Source organism: Tamandua tetradactyla, chromosome 14 (genome assembly GCF_023851605.1).
Source record: "Tamandua tetradactyla isolate mTamTet1 chromosome 14, mTamTet1.pri, whole genome shotgun sequence".
In the NCBI taxonomy this organism is placed as follows: domain Eukaryota; kingdom Metazoa; phylum Chordata; class Mammalia; order Pilosa; family Myrmecophagidae; genus Tamandua; species Tamandua tetradactyla.
Genome location: NC_135340.1, coordinates 54,926,060 through 54,950,675, shown reverse-complemented (window position 1 = coordinate 54,950,675; position 24,616 = coordinate 54,926,060). Strand labels below are relative to the sequence as shown.

At 37.0% G+C, this 24,616-nt stretch overlaps 1 protein-coding gene across 3 annotated transcripts in view; it reads right to left on the bottom strand.

Moving 5' to 3' along the window:
• The window catches only part of NUSAP1 (nucleolar and spindle associated protein 1), a 52,457-nt gene that overhangs the window by 15,942 nt on the left and 11,899 nt on the right, over positions 1 to 24,616 (bottom strand). Inside the window, exons 3-6 of one of the 3 annotated variants that reach the window (XM_077127502.1) lie at positions 23,353 to 23,490; positions 21,616 to 21,766; positions 18,344 to 18,451; positions 16,519 to 16,631 (exon numbers count right to left, since the gene is read on the bottom strand). In XM_077127502.1, the coding sequence (XP_076983617.1) occupies positions 16,519 to 16,631; positions 18,344 to 18,451; positions 21,616 to 21,766; positions 23,353 to 23,490 (510 nt within the window). Of the gene's footprint in view, positions 1 to 16,518; positions 16,632 to 18,343; positions 18,452 to 21,615; positions 21,770 to 23,352; positions 23,491 to 24,616 lie in introns of all 3 variants that reach the window. The other 2 variants (XM_077127500.1, XM_077127503.1) reach the window with 2 other exon arrangements.

Sequence of the window (24,616 nt, the reverse complement as noted above, 5' to 3'; positions counted from 1 at the left end):
GTACTATGTGTCATAAATATACGTAAATGGGTCAGAAATAAGAAAAATGGGCAAAAGTCTAGAAAAAGCAAACTTACAGAAAAAAATAGCCATTTATAACATGAAATTGTTCAACCTCTCAAGCAATCAAGGAAATGCTAATTCAAATGAGTTTTTTTCCATATTATATTATTTAAAAATGTGACCATCTGTTGGCAAAGTAAACAGGCATCTTGAAGCACAAATTTTCTGATCTTTTTAGAGGACAATTTGGCAAGTGGATCACACAGGTCTCCCTCCGCTCAACATGGAAATCAAGGAGAGTTTGGTCATGACCAGAAGGATTCTCTATAGGATCTGTGCTCGCTTATTAATGTTCATCTTCATCCAAAAGGCCAATTCCAAAATACATTAACTGTCAAGTACGATTTACTGAAATGTCACCGTAGACATCTCTTATCCTCCAGTCTCCAAATAGATCATTCCAAATGACCCATACGATAGACCAATTCCTTCAACAGCTCAAAGGAATGTGGGTAGGTATTTTATAACTAAATGCATTCACATGAGGCTATCAGGCTGGAAATACACTAAAAAGTAAGATGAACTATTCATCTATTCAACATATCCTCAAGGGTTATAGTTGAGATTATGGTTGAGGAAGTTGGTCTGTTCTTAACTTTTACCTGAAAAATGAACTCATTCATATTATACAGTATAGAAATCTTTATTCTCAGTCAACTACTTAAATAGACCCAGCTTCATGGTAAGGAAAATGAGTGGCTTATTTCCAGGCATTTTTACAGCTAGCGCACACCTATGCAGAAAAAGAAACTGTATGTCTATTTTCTGTCAAATATCAGAATGAACCTCTTTTCCAAGTATTCAACTCTGACTATAGTGATACCTGGCCCTGCTAATATTTAAGAAAGCCTTATTACAGACATACTGAGTATCTGCTTCCCTGGATTCCCCATCCATGTTACCAGATGGATACAAAGCAATGATGATGCTTAATGTTGGGAATTGGCTTTGTCATTGTTTCCCAGAAGGTCATTTAACAGTGTCTTCAAATTGTAATACCAGTGGTTTTATAAATATCGTTCAAATGAATGTTACCCGAGATTCAGCTTCTCACCAGGGACCTTATGTACCTTTTCTTTTTTTAAAAATTATTTACAACCTATCACCTAGTGCATTTCCCAGTTGCACTAGTTGTCAGAAAACTCAAAACTCAACTGAGTATCTGACAGTTATAGACAATGTAATTACTAATAGTGCTCATTTTTTGCCCCGCTTAAATTGACTCTTTTATGTTGTGTTTTATATCATAAACTGCCTCAAATTCTTTTGGAGAGCCAACATGGCAAGTGAACTCACTACCCTCACCCTCTCTACATGGGACATAACTCTCAGGGGTGTAAACCTCCCTGGAAATGTAGGACAGAAATCCTAAAATGAGGTGCGACTCAGCATCAGGGATTGAGAAAATGTTATCGACTGAAAGGGGGAAGAGCAAAATGAGACAAAGTGTCAACGGCTGAGAGATTTCAAATAGAGTTAAGAGGTTATTCCGGAGGTTATTCTTACGCATAATACAGATAACCCCTTGTGTTAGTTAGATTCAGTTGTCAACTTGGCCAGGTAAGCATACCTAGTCTTATTGCTGTGGACATAAGCCAATGGTACGTGAACCTCATCTGTTGCTAATCACATCTGCAGTTGGCTAGGAGGCGTGTCTGCTGCAATGAGTGACATTTGACTTAATTGGCTGGTGCTTAAACGAGAGATCGCAACATAGCACAGCTAAGCAACTCAGCATTCCTCATCTCAGCACTCGCAGCTCAGCCCAGGCCTTTGGAGATGCAGAAAGAAGTCACCCCGGGGAAAGTTGTTGGAACCCAGGGGCCTGGAGAGAAGACCAGCAGAGACCATCCTGTGCCTTCCACATAAGAAAGAACCTCAGTGGAAAGTTAGCTGCCTTTCCTCTGAAGAACCAACAAAATAAATCCCCTTTTATTAAAAGCCAATCCGTCTCTGGTGTGTTGCATTCCGGCAGCTAGCAAACTAGAACACCCCTTTTTAGTTTAAAGTGTATTTAGAGAGGTTAGAAGGAAGTGCCTGAAACTAGAGCTGTGTTCCAGTAGCCATGTTTATTTAAGATGATTGTATATAGATATAACGTTTACAATGTGATTGTGAAAACTTTATGTCTGATGTTCCCTTTATCTAGGGAACAGATACTCCTGTTCCCTAGATACTCCTCTGATGAACAGAGTAGTAAAACATAAGAATTAAAAAAATAAACAAATAATAGAAAGGAACAAAGGTTAAAATATATTGGGTAGATGGAAATACTAATAGTCAATAAGAGGGAGGGGTAAGGGGTATGGTATATATGAGTTTTTTCTTTTTATATCTTTTCCTGGAGTAATGCAAATGTTCTAAAAAATGATCATAGTGATTAATATACTACTGTGTGATGATATTGTGAGCCACTGATTATATACCATACATGAAATGTTTGATGTTAAGAATGTTTGTATTTGTATGTTGTTTTGTCAATAAAAATATTAATTAAAAAAATTCTTTTTGAGAAATAGGCACTTTGTTATATATTATTTACTATATTCATTCGAAAATAAATGTTTTCAAGCTCTCCAGGTGGCATCTCCTTACCACCAGAGAGCACTTAAGACAGTAACATCAACTTTAGGTTGTTACCACTCACTATTCTGCTAATGTAACCTCTGGGTTGCTTTCACCACCTTCTCTTACTCAAAGAGGCCTTGAATCCAGCAGAACCTGGGTGAAAGGCCACCCAGGGAGCTCTGTTGCCAAAGAAAGTCTTTAAATTAGCCACTGTTAATCACCCCTTTTATTTTAGATGAGAGATCAGGGAAAGAAGATCATAACTCAGTTCATCTTCAAAAAGAGATAGGCAAAAAGTATGAATATCGGAAACAATTTATTGTCCCTCTGGAATTCTTTCGTCATAGTAAAAATTAGCTGTTTTGGTGGAGAGCTGGAAAATTCACCATTATATGGAAGTTAAACAACAGATTCTTAAACAACAGAGGGTCAAAGAAGAAATTGCAAGAGAAATCAGTAAACATCTTGTGATGGATGAAAATGAGATCACAACATAAAACTTATTGGATACAGTGTAAGCAGAGCTAAAAGGGAAATCTATAGCCTTAAATAACTATATTACAAAGAAGAAAAGAGCTAAAATCAAAGACCTAACTGCACACTGAAGAAACTAGAAAAAGAACAGAAGACGAATCCCAAGGCAAGCAGAAAGAAAGAAAGAAAGTTAGAGCAGAAAAAAATGCAATTGAGAATTAAAAAATAGAGAAAATTAACAAAACCAAAAGTTCATTCTTTGAGAAGATCAGCAAAATTGGCAAACCCTTAGCCCACTGACAAATAAATAAATAAAATCAGAAATGAGAAGGGGACATTATTATTGACCTCACAGAAATAAAAAAGTTCATAAGAACTTCTGGGAAGATGGCAAAATAGGATAGGTCGAATTCACCCCTATTCCAAAGAACATCTAGAGAAGGGACAGAAAAAAGACTGGGAGAGCAATTCCAGGGTGTAAGTAACCTGCTAGAGTCTTCAACAACACACAGGGAGGCCCTGGTTGAAAAAGGAAAAAAACTAGGTGGCAGAGAATTGGAGACCTGCCAGCTAGTGCAAACAGTCTAGCACGTCCATTTCCAGACAGAGAACCAGAACTGTCAGGAGTGCACAGACAGGGAAACAGGGACAAGAAGTAAGCCAAGCTGTGTTCCTTGAATGTGCTATCCTCAGGCGCGCCACCCTGCCCCACGTCCCACGACTTCCCTCAATACCCCGTGCACCTGAACCCCATCACCCAACCCCAACAGCGCTCCAAGCAACCACACCCTGAAACCCCTCCCCGTGAGTATCCGCCCCATAGCCCAGCCCCACACATGCACCTAAGCCTGTCTCAGCCTCCACCCACCTCTCCTGTGCAAGCACAGTGTAGCCCCTGCCCTTTCCAAGACCTGCATACAGTGGCCAGCCCCTTGACTCCCCCTCCCCCTCCCTGCCCCCTGAAGGCAGTTACCTAGCATCCAGGCTGCAGGCTTCATACCCAGGCCACACCTGCACCCAGCCTATAGAGTTGTGTAATTCCACCTGGCCCCCCTGAACTGGTGTATGCGCACATCAGCACCCGGCCTCCCAGATGCGTGCACACACAGAAGTCCACTCAAGCCATATCCCCTCAGCACTGGACAAGCACTGACCTGAGCATCCAGGCCACATTCACCCCTAGACCCTGCAGGCACAATCCCACCCCAGTCACAATCCCACCCTGCTGCCCCTGAGCTCTGCGCACACGCACATCAGGGCCCTGCCCCCCAGATCCATACACCGACACAGCCACTTCCTCCTAGCTAGGCACCCAGGTATCCATGCACAGACCTCTTGACCCACTCCCTCTACCCCACAAACATGCACAACCTTGCCCCACCCTACAGCACAACTGCCCTTCTTTCACATCTAGCAGTGCTCTCGGGCACAACTGTGCTACATATCCTCTGCCCTGCACTAGCAGGTACCTCTACTCCACACCACCTCTGTACCTGTGGGCCTGGGAGATGGCTCCGCCCACCCATCACCACCTAACCGACACAGGTCCTGCAACCTCCGTGACCTATGCTCTGCCCCTACACACTCGCACATCCACATACTGGTGCCCCTGGGCCCCTACCCCTGCGCAAGGACACACCCATGCCCCAACCTCCCTGTGCCCAGACTTCTGTTCTCTGTTCCCCATACCCTGACACCCATGACCCACATGCTTCACGTGCCCACCCGTAACCCGCCCACATACCATCCCCTGTGCATCCACTTAGCCCCCATCATCTGTGTCCCGCTGCACGCTATGTCCATTCCCACCACGTTGAACCCTGGTCTAGTACCCCAAGCCCTGCCTGAACTGCACCTCACACCCACGGTTCCTGCAACACATGACCACAACACCATGACCTACACCCTACACTCACAGGCTCCAGAGTAGAGTCCTGGACCGGTGCCTATAACTGCACCACAACCTGTCACCACACTGCTGTGACCCTCCCCATTCCCCACATCTTGCTCCATACCTGTCCTGCAAATACAAAGCTTTAGACTACTGAAGGAAATCAACATCCAAAGTAATGCTATCAAGATATTTAGATGCCCCAAAGACAAAAGAAGATCACTCACCATATGAAGATGCAGACAGATACAGTCCAATCTAATGACCGAATTAAAACACCAGAGGAGACACAGACTTTGGAACAACTTATCAAAGATGTTCATATAAATGTACTAAATAAAATCAGTAGCCTGGCTAATCACATAAAAGAGATCAAGAAGACACTAGACGAGCATAAAGAGGAATCTGAAAGAATAAATAGAAAAATAGCAGATACCACAGAGATTAACAATGCTGTAGACCAAATTAAAAATAGACTAGAGACACAACAACAGCAGATTTGAAGAGGCAGAAGAAAGAATAAGTGAACTAGAGAACAGGAAAACTGATTCCAAACACACAAAAAGAGCAAATGACAAAAAAAGATGGAAAATTTTGAATTGGACCAGAAAGAGGATCAACAAGGAAATAGAGAACTTAAACAATTCAACAAATGAATTACACCTAACAGATACATACAGGTTGTTATACCCCAACACACCAGGATATAAATGATGGACAAAACAAAGCGTACGAATAAAAGAATCACTGGTGTCCCAGAAGGATAAGAGAAAGGTAAAGGACTAGGAAGATTAGTGGAGGATACAATGGGGGAAAACTTCCCAGCCTTTATATAAGACATAAATATGCAAATCAAAGAAGCCCAACAAACTCCAAATAGAATAAATCCAAATAGGCCTTTCCCAAGACACATACTAATCAGTCTGTCAAATGTTAAAGAGAAGCAGAAAATCCTGAAAGTGGCAAGAGAAAAATAATCTACTACATACAAGGAAACAACGTTAAGACTGAGTTCAGACTACTCAACTGCCACTTTGGAGGCGAGAAGGCAGTGGTATGATATATTTAAGATCCTGAAAGAGAAAGACTTCCAGCCAAGAATTCTGTACCCAGCCAAACTGTCTTTCAAAACTGATGGAGAGATTAAAATTTTCACAGACAAGCAAAGGCTGAGAGAATATGTCAAAGAACCAGCTCTACAAGAAATACTAAAGGGAGTTCTGCCGACTAAGAAAAAAAACAGGAGAGGAAGGTCTGGAGGAGGGTACAGAATTGAAGAGTACCAGTAAGGGTGACCTAAAGGACAAAAAGAGAAAGAAGAAAAAGAACATACAGCTCTCACAAATAAAATCCAAAGTATAAGATGGTAGATTCAAGAAATGTCTTTACAGTAATAACTTTGTTAATGGACTAAATTTATCAATTAAATCTAATCTGTATTGGCAGAATAGATTAAAAAATATAATCCAGCTAAATTCTGTTTATAAGAGACTCATCTTAGACACAAGGATACAAATAGATTGAAAGTGAAAGGGTGGACAAAGATGTTTGTCCAACAAACATCTGTAACCAAAAAAAAGCAGGAGTAGCTATACTAATATCAGACAAAATAAACTTTAAATGTAAAAACACCATTAGAGACAAAGAGGGATACTATATATTAGTAAAAGGGACAATTCACCAAGAAGAAATAACATTCATAAATGTCTATGCTCCCAATCAAGGATCTTCAAAGTACATCAGACAGACATTGGCAAAACTGAAGAGAGCAATGGACATTGCAACGATAATAGTAGGAGACTTTAATACACAATTCTCCTCTATAGATAACAACCAGAAAGAGGATCAACAAAGAAATAGAGAACTTAACCAATTCAATAAATGAATTAAACCTAACAGATACAAACAGGTCATTATACCCCAACACAGCAGGATATACATTTCTTCTCTAGTACTCATGGAACATTCTCCAGGATAGATCATATGTTGCAGCACAAAGCATGTCTTTATAAATTTAAAAACACTGAAATTATTCAAAGCACTTTCTCTGATCACAATGGAGTGAAGCTGGAAATCAATAACTACCAAAGAACAGGAACTTTCACAAACAGATGGAATTAAATAACATACTCTTAAACAATGAGTGGGTCAAAGAAGAAATTGCTAGAGAAATCAGTAGCTATTTGGAGATGAATGAATATGAGAATACAACATATCAGAATTTATGGGATACAGTAAAGGCTGTACTGAGAGGGAAATTTATTGCCCTAAATGCATATATTAAAAAGAGCAAAAATAGAGGACTTAACTGCTCACCTGGAGGAACTTGAGAAAGAACAGCAAACTAATTCCAAAGCAAATAGAAGAGAAATAACAAAGATTAAAGCAGAGTTAAATGAATGGGAGAACAAAAGAACAATAGAAAGAATCAATAAAACTAAAAGTTGGTTCTGTGAGAAAAATCAATAAAATAGACGGGCCACTAGCAAGCTCACAAAAGAAAAAAAAAGAGGATGTAAATAAACAAAATCAGTAATGAGAGGGGGGTCATTACCACAGACCCTGAAGAAATTTTTAAAAAAATCATAAGAGGATACTATGAACAATTAACCATACGCCAACAAACTAGACAACCTAGATGAAATGGACAAATTCCTGAAAACACACAAACAAGCTATACTGACTCAAGAAGAAACAGAAGATCTCAACAAACCAATCACAAGTAAAGAGATCAAAACAGTTATAAAAAATTTTCTTTCAAAGAAAAGCCCAGGGCCAGATGGTGTCACAGGGGAATTTTATCAAGCATTCCAAAAAGAACTAAAATCAATTCTACTCAAATCTTTCCAAAAAAACTGAGGAAAAAGGAACACTGCCTGTGCTGGTTTGAAAGGATGTATGTCCCCTAGAAAAGCCATGTTTTAATCAAAATTCCATTTTGTAAAGTCATCCCTATTCAATACTATATGTTTGTAATTAGATCATCTCCCTGGAGATGTAACCCAATGAAGAGTGGCTGTTAAACTGGATTAGGGGAGATGTGTCTCCACCCATTTGGGTGGGTCTTGATTGGTTTACTGGAGTCCTATAAAAGAGGAAACATTTTGGAGAATGAGAGATCTCTGAGAGTGCAGAGAATGTCATAGCCACGAGAAGGAGAGTCTACCAGCCAGTGAACTTTGGAGAGGAAGAAGGAAAATGCTTCCCGGAGAGCTTCATGAAACAGGAAGCCAGGAGAGAAAGCTAGCAGATGACACCATATTCACCATGTGCCCTTCCAGCTGAGAGAGAAACCCTGGCTGTGTTCGCCATGTGCCTTCTCACTTGAGAGAGAAACCCTGAACATCATCGGCCTTCTTGAACCAAGGTATCTTTCTCTGGATATCTTAAATTGAACATTTCTATAGACTTGTTTTAATTGGGACACTTTCTTAGCCTTATAACTATAAACTAGCAACTTATTAAATTCCCCCTTTTAAAAGCCATTTTGTTTCTGGTATATTGCATTCCAGCAGGCAGCAAACTAGAGCAATGCTTAATTCATTTTATGAAGCTAACATCATTTAAATACTAAAACTGGATAAAGATACTACAAGAAAGGAAAACTACAGACCAATCTCCCTAAGGAAGACAGACACAAAAATTCTCAACAAAATATTAGCAAACAGAATCCAACAGAACATTAAAAGAATTATACACCACGAACAAGTGGGGTTTATACCAGGAATGCAAGGATGGTTCAACACAAAAAAATCAGTTACTGTAATACAGCACATTAACAAATTGAAAGGGAAAAATCATATGATCATCTTGATTGATGCTGAAAAAACATTCAGCAAAATTCAACATCCTTTTGTGATTAAAAACACTTCAAAAGGTATGAATTAAAGGCAACTTCCTCAACATGAAAAGGGAGGAATTAAAGGTAGCTTCCTCAACATGAAAAACTGATAGCCAGCATTGTACTCAATGGTGAGAGGCTCTAAGTTTTCCCCCTAAGATTGGGAACAAGAGAAGGATACCCTCTGTCTTCAACATTGTACTAGAAGGTCTAGCGAGAGAAATCAGGTAGGAAAAAGAAATAAAAGGCATCCAAATTGGAAAGGAAGAAGTAAAACTTTCATTATTTGCAGATGATGTGATACTATACTTGGAAAATCCTGAAAAATCTACAACAAAGTTACTTGAGCTAATAAACAAACTCAGCAATGTGGCAGGTTATAAAATCAATGTGCAAAAATCATTAAGTGTCTATACACAACAAATGACCTAACTGAGGATTCAATTAAGGAAAAAATTCTATTCAAAATAGTAACTAAAAGAATCAAGTATCTCAGATTGAACTTAACTAGGGATTTAAAGGACCGGTACACAGAGAACTCTACAACACTGTTAAAAGAAATCAGAGAAGATCTAAATACATGGAAGGACATTCCCTGCTCATGAATAGGAAGGTTAAATGTAGTTAAGATGTCAATTCTACCCAAATTGATCTACAGATTTAACGCAGTACCAACAGAAATTCCATCAACTTACTTTGAAGGCTTGGAAAAGCTAGTTATCCAATTCATCTGGAAGGGAAAGAGACCACCAAATAGCTAAAAGCATCCTAAAAAAGAAGAATGAAGAATAAAAAAAGAAAAAACACTCTCTGATTTTAAAACTTATTATAAAGCCACAATGGTCAAAATGGCACGGTAATGGCACAAAGATGGAAGTACTGACCAATGCAATAGAAACAAGAGTGCAGAAATAGACCACCAAACCTATGGTAACCTGATTTTCGACCAAGACCCCCATATCCACTGAACTGGGACAAAATAGTCTTTTCAATAAATGGGCATGGGAGGACTGGATATCAATAGCCAGAAGAATGAAAGAAGACCCTTACCTTACACTTCATACAAAAATTAACTCAAATTGGATCAAACACCTAAATATTAGAACCAATGCCATAAAGCTCCTTGAAGAAAACATAGGCAAATACCTTTAAGATCTAGTAATAGGAGATACCTTTCTAAACTTTATACACAAAGCATAGGCAACAAAAGAAAAAATAGACAAATGGGAACTCCTCAAAATCAAATGCTTTTGTGCCTCAAAAGACTTTGTCAAAAAAGTGAAACCAACTCAACGGGAGTATTATTTAGAAATCATGCATCAGATAAAGGTTTGATATCCTATATACAAAAAGAAATCATACAACTCAACAACAAAAGAACAAGCAACCCAATTATAAGTGGGTAAAGACAGGAATAGATATTCTACTGAAGAGCAAATACAGATGGCTAAAAAGCACATGAAGAGATGTTATTGTACTGATATTTCTTTTAGCCTTCAGTACCTTAGTGAAGATAGAAATAAAAACCTAAAATTATGGAATTGCAACCCATACTAAACTCTGAAATCTGTTCTACAACTAACTGTTGTGATGTACCATGAAATTTATTGTTTTTATGCATATATGTTATTTAAAGAGAAGGAAGAGTATAACAGAGAAGATAGGATTTAACAAATGAGTATGACTGCTGAATCATTATATTGATATGTCTGTTGGTCTCCAGAGTTTTGGAGCAGCTAGAAGAAAACAAAAAGTCGTGGAACTGTAATGCATACCAAACTTTAAAATCTGTTTTATAGCTGGTTGTTAAAATGTACTGCTTTTTTTATATATATGCTGTATTTCACAATTTTAAAAAATGCTAAAAAAAAATCATAAGAGGATACTATGAACAACTATCTGCCAACAAATTAGACAACTTAGATGAAATTGACAATTTCCTAGAAACACACGAACAATCTACACTGACTCCAGAAGAAACAGAAGACCTCAACAAACCAATCACAAGTAGAGACTGAATTAGTCATCCAAAACCTCCCAAGAAATAAAGCCCAGGACCAAATGGATTCATGGGTGAATTCTACTGAACATTCCAAGAAGAATTAATATCACTTCTGCTCAAACTCTTCCAAAAATTTGAAGAGGAGGGAAAACTACCTAAGCTCATTCTATCAGGCCAACATCAAAACCTACCAAAGCCAGATAAAGATACTATGAGAAAAGAAAATCATAGGCAAATTTAGTTTATGAATATAGATGAAAGGTCCTCAACGAAATACTTGCAAATTGAATCCAACAGCACATTAAAACAATTATGCCCCATGACCAAGTGGGTTTTCTCCCAGGTATGCAAAGGTTGTTTAACAAATGAGTATGACTACTGAATCATTATATTGATATTTGTCTTAGTCTCCAGTGTCTTGGAGCAGCTAGAAGGAAAAAGCCAAAAAATTGTGGAACTGTAACCCATACCAAATTCTGAAATGTCTTCTATAACTACCTGTTACAATGTACTTTGAAAATTTTTTTAACTTAAAATTTTTTTTAAACACAACAACATACAAACATGAACATTCTTACTATATAATCATTCCATTGTTGTTATATAATCAATAACTCACAATATCATCACATAGTTGTATATTCATCACCATGATAATTTCTTAGAACATTTGTATCAATTCAGGAAAAGAAATAAAAGGAAAAAATAAAAAAACTCATACATACCATACCCCTTATCCCTTCCTCTCACTGACTGCTAGTATTTCCATTTACCCAATATATTTTAGCCTGTTTCCCCTGATTTTTTAAATTTATTAAACATACCAACAAAGAAACTAAAACATTCTACCATATGATCATTCCATTCTACATATATAATCAGTAACTCACAATATCATCACATAGTTGTACATTCATCATCATTTCTTAGAACATAAGCATCTATTCAGAAAAATAAAAAGAAAACAGAAAAAAAATTTATACATACCATACTCCTTACCCCTCCCTTTCACTAGCATTTCAAACTACTAAATTTATTTTAACATTTTCCCCCTATTATTTATTTATTTTTAATCCATATGTTTTACTCATCTGCCGATACCATAGATAAAAGGAACATCAGACACAAGGCTTTCATAATCAAACAGTCATGTTGCGAAAGCTATATCATTATAGAATCATCTTCAAGAAACATGGCTACTGGAACACAGCTCTACATTTTCAGGCACTTCCCTCCAGCCTCTCCAATATACCTTAACTATAAAGGTGATACCTATACAATGTGTAAGAATAACTTCCAGGATAACCTCTCGACTCTGTTTGAAATCTCTCAGCCATTGATACTTTATTTTGTCTCATTTCTCTCTTCCCCCTTTTGGTCGTGGTTTTCTTAATTCCTTGACGCTGAGTCCCAGCTCATTTTAGGATTTCTCAATGTACTTTGAAATTTATTGCTTTTTTGTAATATTTTATATTTCACAATAAAAAATGTTGCAAAAAGAAAAGAAAAACTTTTGTGCAAAGGACGTTACCACAAAAGTGAAAAGACAACCTACTTAATGGGAGAAAATATTTGGAAATCACATATCCAATAATAAGGTTTTAATATCTAGAATATATAAAGAAATCCTACAACTCAACCATAAAAAGACAAACAACCCAATTAAAAAGTAGGCAAAAATGCTATGGCCTATAGTTAACAGGAAGATATCAACAGCACCACAGCAATACCAGTAGCAAATAATTGGGTGGGAGGGACAAGTGTTAAGGGGAAGTTTAGATTTGCTATTTGGTGAGGGTATATTTAACTGTTATTTTTCTCTTTGGACTAATGAAAATTGTCTAAAATTGAGTGTTGATGATTGTACAATGAAGAGAGGATACTGTAAGACATGAGTTGTTTATTTTGGACATTATCCATGATACCCAATGGATGGAAGTGTTTGAAGGGTACATTGAGAAGCAGAAATGTGAATTGTGATATATATATATGACGGAACATTGTGCGACTACAGAAAGGAAAAAAGTTGTGAGGCATGCAATAAAGTGAATGAATCTTGGAGACGTTATGTGGTACAAAATAAGCCAGAAACAAAAGAACAAGTATTGTATGGTCTCATTTAGAAAGTACTTGTAAGAAAATTGGGGCTGAGCAGTCACATTTATTCAGGAGTTGTATTTCTAGATTCTGAGATGCTGTCATGGTCAGGTTCATGTGTCAACTTGGCCAAGTTGTGGTACCTGTCTGTCTGGTTGGGCAAGTGCTGGCCTGTCTGTTGCAATAAGGACATTTCACAGCATTAGATCATGATCACATCAGCTGCATCCACAGCTGATTCCACTTGTAATCAGCCAAAGGGAAGTGTCTCCTGCAATGAGTGATGCTTAATCTAATCACCGGAACCCTTTTAAGGAGGATTCAGAAGAGACAGGCTCTATTTCCTGTTTTCGGCTGGCAAGCCTCTCCTGTGGAGTTCGTCCAGACCCTCCATCGGAATCGTTGGCTTTACAGCCTGCCCTGCGGATTTTGGACTCTGCATTCTTGTGGTCACGTGAGACACTTTTATAAATTTTATATTTGCGAGTGTTCCCTGTTGATCCTGTTTCTCTAGAGAACCCTAACTAATACAGATGCTGTGCTATATGTTTATAACCTGGTATTTCCCTGGAACTTTGCATACCTGTGTGACACCTAAGGCTCAGAACTGGAGTTCTGCGGCTCTGAAAGTCAGCATTGCTACATACAACAATTGTTAAACAAACCAAAAAAGAGTTCAGGCTTCAATTAGAGATAAGAATGAAGCCAATCTGGTTGGGACTAAGGTAAATTATAATATAGGGAAAGGATGATATTGTCTGTATTAAAGAGCTTCACCTATTGTATGAGACCGAAGGCAGAGAGGTTTATTTGTCCAAAAGAAGTTAATGGAATCCAAAACCTAAATTTTCTGTAACACATAATCTAAATCAACCTGTCTCGATAGCTCATTTTAACAACCCAAACACACGGAACGTAGAACAAGGAGAGTTTGTAAATCTGTATAAGCTTAATGTACTCCATTCCAGGGTGTGATGGGCAGATAATTAAAAAGTACTAGCAGTCTCTTGAGGGATGGAGTAAAAATATGAAACTATTAAACATTTCTACCTTGGAAATCCCTGAAACTCTCACAAACCTTAGGGACTCCCAAGTCAATAAGCCACGACTTTGATCTCGAGGCTTGCTCTTATGAAATTTATTCTATAGGGAAAAGTTAAACCTAACTACAATTATGCCTAAGAGTTACTTCCAGAAAGCCTCTTTTGTTGCTCAAATATGGCGTCTATCTCTAAGCCCAACTCTGCAAGTAAAATCATTACTCTCCCTCTACATGGGAAAAGACATTCAGGGGGGAAAGTCTCCCTAACAATGTGGGACATGATTCCCAGGAACAAGCCTGCCCTGGCACCATGGGTTCAACAACTTTCTGACAAAAAGAGGGGAAATAAATGTAACAAAATAAGGTATCAGTGGCTGAGGCTTCAAATTGAGTCGAGAGGCTATTCTGGAAACTATTCTCATGCAAGCTTCAGTTACATATTACTAATTGCCATGGTTTACCAAACCCTAACTAATATTATTCCTGCTACCCCTAAAGAACACCTAGAGCTATATCCTATAAAAGCTTCATGCACTAAGTTTACTTTCCAGAAACCTATAACCTCCTGATGGTTCCTAGGCCAAATAATCTCAAAACCGAGAGGGCACAACCTCTCCAAGAATATCAAGTAGTTTCATCCCCCTATCCTACATTGTAGATACCCCTTCATAACATGAAAAAGTTAGAATGGGCATAACCCAAATACCCCTAAAGTTTGGGAGAAGGATCAAAGGAAGAAGAGTTATAACAGAGAAGATAGGATTTAACAAATGAGTATGACTACTGAATCATTATGTTGATATTTGTTTTAGTTTCCAGTATCTTGGAGCAGCTAGAAGGAAAAACCTAAAATTGTGGAACTGTAACCCACACCAAACTCTGAAATCTGTTCTATAACTATTTTTGTTACAATTTTTTGCTGAAATTTTTGCTTTTTTTTTTTATATGTTATATTTCACAATACAAAACATAAAAAAAAAAAAAAAAGGCAGCCATAGACTTGAATAGATATTTCTCCAAAGAGGATATACACATGGCTAAAAAGCCCATGAAAAGATGCTCAACATCACTAGTTTACAAATCAAAACCACAGTGAGGAGCAGTGCGATGGTGGCTCAGTGGCAGAGTTCTTGCCTGCCATGCCAGAGACCCAGGTAAGATTCCTGGAGCCTGACCATGCAAAAAAACAAAAACAAAAACAAAAAACACAATGAGATACCATTCCACTCTTAGTAGAATGGTTTGTATTAAAAAAACAGAAAACTACAAGTGCTGGAGAGGATGTGGAGAAATAGGAACATTTATTTGCCACTGGTGGGAATGTAAAATGGTACAGCCTCTAGCGAAGACAGTTTGACAGTTCCACAGGAAGCTAAATATAGAACTGCCATATGATCCAGCAAACCCACTGCTAGGTATACAGTTAGAAAAACTGAAAGCAGTGATACAAACAGGCATTTTCTCACCAATGTTCAGAGCAGCATTACTCACAACTCCCAAAAGACAGAAGCAACCCATGAATGGATAAACAAATTGTAGTATATATATACGATGGAGTATTATTCAGCTATAAGAACGAATGAAGTTTTGATACATGTGACAACATGGATGAACCTTGAGGATATGAAGCTGAGTGAAATAAACCAGACTACAAAAGAACAAATATTGCAAGATTTCACTGATAAGAATTCTAGTAAGCAAACTAATAGGGTTATAATCTAAAATACAGCTTACCAGAAGATAGCATGAGGGTAGAGAATGGGAGTTGATGCTTAATTTGTGCAGAACTTTTTAAAAAGGTTGATTGTAAATGTTTGGAAATGAATAGAAGTGATGACAGCATATTACTGTGAGTATAAGTATGAGGGCTGAATTGTGCATGTGACTGTGGCTGAAAGGGGAAGTTTAAGGTCATATATGTCACTAGAAGAAAAGCTAGAGGATAAAACATGGGATAGTATAACACAGTGAACCCTATTGTGGATGATGAATGTGGTTAGTAGTACAAATTTAAGAGTGTTCTTCTACGCATTAGAACAAATTAATGTCACAATTCTAAGCTGCTCATAATAGGGTGGTATACAGAAAAAAATATACCAAATGCAAACTATGGACTATAGTTAACAATAATATTTTAAATTCTTCCATTAATTATAACAAAGATACCACACCAATGCTAACTGTCAAATGGCGGGGTGGGGTATAAGTAGCATGGTGTTTTACTTTTTGGAGCAACAAAACGTTGAAATGTTCTGAAATTGATTGTGGTGATGAAATCACACCTCTGTGATTATACCAAGAGTCAATGATTAAATGTTCGATGGATTACATAGTTTGTGAATAAAACTGCTTTTTTAAAAAAATAATTTACTGTTTTATCCAGATATGAAAATTCTTTGAAAATTCTCAATGGGGAAAGCAATTTCAAGCAATAAAGATATGTTTAATCCAAACAAATCCATTTCACTGGTAGAATAAAAAAAGGTTCAATGTTAAAAACAAATAGTTTAGTTCCATTAAGAGCAGTTTCATCAGCATACCTTTAATTCATTAAATGAATTGTTGTGTTCTTCAAAATGTTTCTTTTTTCTCTCCATATATTGATCAATGGACTCCATTTCCTTAAAACGAGCCTCATGAAGCTTCTTAAAGTCTAGAACATTGCCCCAAATATGAAAATTAGACAAAATTATTTTTTTCACCTTTCTTGTTTTTTTTTTCCTGCTAACCCTTATCTTCTCTGCCTCCCTAACATTTAAATTCAACATTATCTTTGTCAAACTTTAATTTCAAAACACTTAGTTTTTAGGAACTGAAGGGCAACGCATATTCATTCATCTTAGACTATCAAACATTCACCATCTCCCCACTGTCTATTTCACCACTGAAACCTTGGTTTAGTCTGGAAGTAGAAAGGATGACAGATTTATCCTCTGCCCTCATTAATTAATCAAATCTTTGCAATTCATTATAAATTTGATATTTTATACATGAGCTGGGGTGACTTGGACTACAAGAGTGGTAATTTCTTTGTTTAGAGACAGGTGGAAGGGTACAAGATATATTTTGGAGGTAAAATCAGCCAGATGTGGTGATGGCTTGATATGGACTGACAATAAGAAGAAAAGATCAAAGATGATAATTCTGGCTTCACTATTGGGAAAAATAGAGTGCTATTTACTAAAAATGGAAAGTATGGGTGTGAAGGTTAATTATGTCAACTTGGCTAGGTAATGGTGTTCACTTTGATTAAGCAAGCTCTGGCCTGATAGTTACAGTGACGGTATTTCATAGATGGATTTCCATCTATAGTCAGTTCATTGCATCTTCAGCTGGTTGCATCAACAATCAACAAAGAAGACGGCCCACAGCAATGAGGGGACTCTTCTCATCAAATCCACAATCAGAATTAAGACAGAAGAATTTCTATTTGTGCTTCAGCCTGCTAGCTTCTCCCGTGAAACCCGTTAAAACCTGCATCTGAGTTTCCAACTTGTGACCTGCCATACAGAATTTAGATTTACCAATCCCCACAGTCCATGAGCCAATTTCTATAATAACTCTCTTAATATCTGCAAATTAAAAACAAATCTCAAATTTTACAATTCTTAAAAAGCTCTATGCTGGGGATTGGCAAACTTCTATAAAATGCTAGATAGCAAAAGTTTTAGTTTTTTTGGCCATATATGGTCTCTGTCTCATCATCATCATCATCTTTTTTTAAACAATCCTTAAAAATGTAAAATCCATTTTCAGCTCAGGGGCTACACAAAACAGGCCAAGGCAAGCAGTAGTAGGCAAACTACTTGCTCTGTGCTATTCTAACTAAGCATATAAATATTTATTGAAGTTCTAATATGTTCAGCAGCATTCTAAGAACTATAAATACAAAACACTCAAGCAATCGTGTATGTGCCAAGCAATGTTCTAGTGATACAAGATAGAGAATTTTATGTCCAGAATTGGAGTACCTTGGATTTTCCAGGAATTTATCACAAGGTGCACATTTTGTCAAATAACTTATAGACATTTATTCACCAGGTATTTATTAAATATACAGTACATGCTACGTGCTGTGTAAAGTAATCCATGGTGGGAAAAAAAGATCCTCAATCTCTCTCTCTCTATATATATATATCAACTTGACAAAAACAGGTAGTATAATCATTTCCATTTCACACTGAGGAAGTGGGTTGATCAAGGATAAGCTGCCTAAGGTCTCAAAGCTAGAAAATGAGAAAGCCCAGATGTAAGCCCCCATCCCAGAGCCCAAACTCTAGCTATCATTCTACGCTGGCTTGCCAACATCAGCCTGAATTTCATGGGCCAACTGTCTCTTTATGGTTCTTTGTGAAGAAAACTTACTTGGAGTATTGCTTCCAGGTTTCTTATTTTTTCTCAGTTTGAAAAAAACATCAGTATAGAGAGACTTCTTTCTTTCTGAAGGTAGCTTTGAATCTTTATTACTTAAATCTGCAGATACAGAACAAATGAAGGATTTCAAAACATTTCTTCTCATTAAGAAATTTCTATAAGTTAATACAGAGCATTTCAGGTGCTAGGGCTTTGTGATGGGGGGTACAAAGGGGAAGGGGAGCAGGTTAGAAGTGGTATGTAAGGAATACAGAGAATTACACACCTCTACAATTTTAGCTCATGCGTCAAGCAGGTAGAAATCAAATTCTGTATAGGACTTATACAAATACACCAAAAGTTTTAAAAAATGTTTTTCAGAACTTTTATGATGAACATGTCATTTTTATAGTTGGTTTGATAAAATCACATAATTTCACCAGCCTAAGAATTACCATTACCTTTTTTGGCATTTTTCTTCCAGTCCTCTGTACCTATTCTTTTTTTTTTAAACAAAAGATGATGTATATAAGATTTGGTATTTCTGCTGCTTATTATGATCATTTTCACATTCCTCTATCCTTTTCAACATGAGGTAATCTACCATAAAGTATGCAAGTGGGCTTTCCAAAAATACTATTCATAAAGCCACTGTAATCCTTATGGTTTTCCAATACACTGATAAAATAAGACAAAAGAATGCTTTAGCAAAGCTGGAGGCCCTGCAGGGGCTTCTCCATTCTTAAATCAGAGAGGCAAAGTTTGATGAGAAACAGGGTATTTACAATCAGAGTAATGCCTCACAAGATACTTATTAATCGGAAATGGAAAAATAATATCTTTACAGAGGAGAAACCTGAGGGAACCACCATAATCAAGTGTTCAAAGTTACTATCACCAATAACAATACAAATTAGGATCTGTGTTTCCTGGTGTGCTGCACTGAGAAGGACACATCATCAGTTCTATGGCATTTGGATTTCTGCCCAAAGTGCTTAACCTGAATCTAACATGAAGAAATAGACAAACCCAAGTTGGAGGATAAAATAAATTGGCCTGTATTAAAAAACGTCAATGTCATAAAAGACAAAATTGAGGAACTATTCCAGATTAAAGTACACTAAGAGACTGATAACGAAATACAAAGAATGACTGGAGATTTGGGGGTGGGGTGGGGCAGGGCTTCAAAGGACATTATTGGGAAAACCAATGCACTCAAAATAAATTCCACAGATTAGATTAGCAGTGTCCATGCTTTCTAGTCTCAGGATTCTTTTATATTCTTGAAAATTACTCAGGATCACAAAGGATTTTTGTGCATGTTATAGCTAGTAATATGTGTTGTATTAGATAATAAAACTAAGACATTAAAATAAATACATTTTTATTTTATTAAAAATAAATTATCAGTCCATCAAAAAAATAGCAGCAAGCCCATTACATGTTAACATAACCTATTTATGAAAAATAAGTAAAACTTCCAAAACAAAAATAATGAGTAGGGTGACATTGTTTTACAACCTCTTTGATGTCTGACTTAACAGAAGCCAGCTGCATTCTCCGATTTGCCTCAGCATACAATATGTTATTATATGTTGTTTTTGTTCAAGTATATATGATAAAAAACACTTGCCTCAGCTGAATACATATTGAAAAGGGAAGAGTTTTTGAATAGTCTTTTCAGATAATTGTGGATATTCTTTGATACAACACCAAAATTTGACAAGTAGTAGTTTCTTAAAGAATAGCTGCAATGTGGAACGTGAAGCCTTATCAGTGACTTTTCAAAATGTACATTTCTGAGGATGAAAGAAAGTCTTTACTTAAGAAAACACAAATGGAAGGATTTAGAAGTAAAGGGGAACATATTTGTAACTCACGCTCAAACATTTCAGGGAAAAAATACATATGTGTGTGTATGTGTATGTAGAGAGGATGAGGTAAATGGGCAAACGGGTAAAATGTTAATATTTGGGGAATCTGGATGGAATATACAAAGGAACTCTTGGTACTATTCTTGAAGCTTTTCTCTAATTCTGAAATTAGGTCAAAAGAAAAAGTTAAAAGAAAAAAATTCCTCACACCAGAAATTACACAATCAGAATATTTAGCCTGTGGCTAAAAAGGCCAAGCAGACTTAACAGCCCCATCTTCATTTTTTCCATGTCATGGACACAGGTCCCAGAGGTATGTCTCCTTGATAAAATGGTGAAGCATGATCATTTGTTATTCCACTCCCATTCCTCATTCTCTGCCATATTTCTTTATATTTTGCTCTAAATCGTGATTTAAAGAACCTCTCCTGTAATTTTCCAGATTTAATAAGGTATTCAAAATTCTGGGGAAAACAGGAAGGCTGAGCATTACTAGAAAGTCTATGCTTAAAAGTGTTTGGTGGATACTGGACTGAACATCTATATCGAACAAACCCCTAAAACAAACCACAAGCTTGTGCCCAGATTTGCTGAGATGAACCTAATACAAGACACTTTGTTACAACTAGCAGGCTCCTTGAAGAACGAAATAAGAAAGCACTAAATCTTGAGGTACTGGGGAACTGTAGATTTATGATCTCATTGACATAAACTTTTATTTATTTATTTATTTTTAAATTTTTTTTATTAATTTAAAAAAATTACAGAAACACAAACATTCCCAATATGTGATCACTCCATTCTACATATATAATCAGTAATTCCCAATATCATCACATAGCTGCACATTCATCGTCCTGATCATTTCTTAGAACATTTGCATCAATTCAGAAAAAGAAACAAAAAGACAACAGAAAAAATAAAACAAAAACAGAAAAAAAAAACATACACACCATACCCCTTACTCCTCCCTTTCATTGATCACAAGCATTTTGTCATAAACTTTTGGTTGAGAAAGTTTAAGGAAGAGGTTTCTAGGAAGTTAGAGACTAAGGAAGGTATACATTTACCATCATAAAAATGTCCACAACACTGAGAAGGTGGACTTTGCAGCAAACCTGTAACTGTTCTAGTTGAGGAAGCCTTTGGAGTTAGCCTGAATAGGCTGATGAAACAAAATGAGTTGGCCTGCCTCTTGTCATCACCAAATTGAGATCAACTTTCTAAATTTTCTAGTTTCTACTTAAAGTTACTAAAGGTGACCTGGTAGCCTACTGTATTTGATTCTATAATACATAATTATAGATAATTCTATAATAATTATAGAATTCATAATTCTATAATCCCTGCAAGGGATTCTAATCCCCTTGCAGGTTTAGATTAAAAAATTTTTTTAGCTACTTGGCATACCATTTATTTCACTTTTTTCCATGGATACTCCATTCTCATCTCCTTGGCTCTCATCTGGAGGAGCTTCTGCAACCGTTTCGAGAGTCTGGTTTTCCTCCTGCTCCTGATTCTGAAATTCAGTGGCATCACTTATTTTCATCTCTGAATGATCCTGCTACAAAATTTAAAGTTATATAAATGGCAAATAAGAAGTAATCTCTTCCTTCTAAAGAAAAGTACCAAAACGAGAGGCAGAGGGAGGGATTAATGTAGGAAAGTATGAGAATGAGGTATGTAAGAGGCAGATTTGGTTTTCTGCTTCACTAAGTGTCATGAGAACGTGAAATTTGCAAAGAGGAAATGCTAGGGACCACTGGGAGGCATAACAGACCGCAAGACTGGCTGTCTCAGAGATGATAAATTAATACTAATCAGAGACCTAGACAGTCCACTGACCAAGGGACCATATATGAAGCTAGAAAATAAAAGATTAAGACTATGTCTTATAAAAGTAACATTTGAAAAGAAGGGTAAGGTAGAAGAATACAGTCAGAGCCCCTTGTAGCAAATGAGGGATGCCCCTGGCCAACCACATGACCACACTGTTGAAAAACTAAGTGCAGAGTGACTGCCAGGTCTGGCACAAGTTAGGACAGATAAATTTTTAAAAATCACATTCAATATGAGAATTCTTTCTTATTTACTGCACTCACTTAGGTAAATATTTAATTTATTCAACAAATATTTATCAAGAGCTTCCCAAGTACCAGGAACTGGGAGTACAGGGGTGAGCAGCAAAGATGTGGGCTGTGCTTTAATCTCAGGGAGACATGCAGATTCTCTCCTAAGAGCCGACAACATGGAGACAGATGGGGGAGCTGCTTGATACTGAACCCTAGGTGCATGCAGCTTCCGACGTGTAAGGACCACCGCACAGACGGCAGGGGTTAGGGGCCATGCTAGAAATAGAGCCTTCTGTACATAGCACAACTTATTCCCACAGACTAGCTTCATCTAGTAAACCCAGTTCACACAGTTTGCTGATAGCGACTTAAAAGTAATAACTTTTTTTTTTATCTAGTTATTAGGAGGTTTTTTTCCTACTCTATTTTTTTTGGGGGGGGGAGGGGGCAGAGGCAGGGAGGCGAGGTTCAGAGATAGAGGCAAAAACAGTACAATATTTTTGTTTCTAAACAATCAATGATAGGTTCTTAAATGGGATTTAGAAATCATGAAATCAAATGCAAAATTCCTTCTGTGAGTCCAGGTGTCTTTTCCTATGAAGAGGAGTAAAGTCTGAGACCCAAACAACATTAAAAATCACTGATCTGGGGTGCAAGGGTAAGTTCAGTGGTAGAATTCTCTCACCTACCACGCGGAAGACCCAGGTTCGATTCCCAGCCCATGTACTTGCCAAACAACAAAACAAAGAAACCAACAAAAACAAACAAACTTCAACAAATGGTGCTGCAATAATGGCTACTCACATGGAAAAAGAATGAAATATGACCCCACCATACAGCATACAAGAAAAAAATAACACTGATCTACATGATTGACTATGATGATGGTCATGAAGATTTTTATAACAAAGAGACAATAGTCTTTCTGAACATTTTTATCAATACTCAATTCTCATTTACGACTACCTGATATCATAAGAGAATTTACAAAGAAAACATCTACTAATATACCAATTTCAGCATAAGCGGCATATCATTATGGTGGTATAATTTCAGTTTGCACACTTTTGTTCACCTTGGAGGCAGGATGCCCTTGGAATGTCTTGCGCCTCTTTTTGCTGGTATAGCTAACCCTCTTGCTTTCAGTTGGTTCCTGAGTGCTAATCTGCATCTCAGTCTCATCACAAGAGCGTGTAGAAGTTTGATTTTCATCCTGTAAAGAGAGACATTAATATGCCATTTCCTATGTCTAGAGTTAGAATGCTCAGGAAAAAATCAGAATTCAAACCAAAATAAGAACAAATCTTTCCATAATTAAAAAAAAAAAGAGCAACTTAAGAGGCAGTAACAATAAAATGCAATATGTGACCCTGTATGGGATCTAACAATGGAGGAGAAAAGGCCCAGGAGGACATTTTGGGACATATGAAAGAATTGGAATATAGACTGGAAACTATTTTCTTGAACTTAATATGGTTTCAAAGGTAAATATCCCAGTTCTTAGGAAATATACATGGTAGTTTTAAGTTTTCCAGGAGCATGATGTATACAACCTATTCTCAAGTGTTCAAAAGCGGACTGACAAACAGACCAGACAGATGGATGGCTTGATGAAGAGACAGAAAGAATGATACAGCAAATCTGCCAAAATGTTAAATTGGTGGATCTGGGTATCTGTGGGGATAGGGATATGCTGGAATTCTTTGTATAGGGCTGGTATTATTCTTGTAACTGTCTTGTAAGTTTGAAAGTATTTCAAAATAAATGTTTTTGTTTTTTTAAGATGCCTGAATGGGTTAAAGATTTAAATATAAACAGTGAAACCATAAAAAGCACTAGAACAAAATAGGTGATAGGTGATAATTTATATTATCATGAGTGTGAAAAAGGTCTTTTTTTTTTTTAAAATATTTTTACTGATAACTCAACACACAAACATTCCATACATGATATACAATCAATGGCTCACAATATCATCACATAGTTGTGCATTCATCGCCATTATCATTATATAGAACATTTCCATCTCTTCAGAAAAAGAACTAAAAAGTAAAATCTCATACACACCATACCCCTTATCCCTCCCTCTCATTGACCACTAGCATTTCCATCACCCAATTTATCTTAACCTTTGTCTCCACTATTATTTATTTTCTATCCATATTTTTTCTCATCTGTCCATACCCTAGACAAAAGGAGCAGAGGAAGGCCTTCTTAAGCATGTTATCTTACCTAGAGAGTATAAAGGAAAAGGTTGCTTCGTTTTTGGTATATTAAAATACTCATTTAGCACTCTCTGCCCCTACCCCTATTAGCACAGTGCAAGGCAGGCCCTGTGT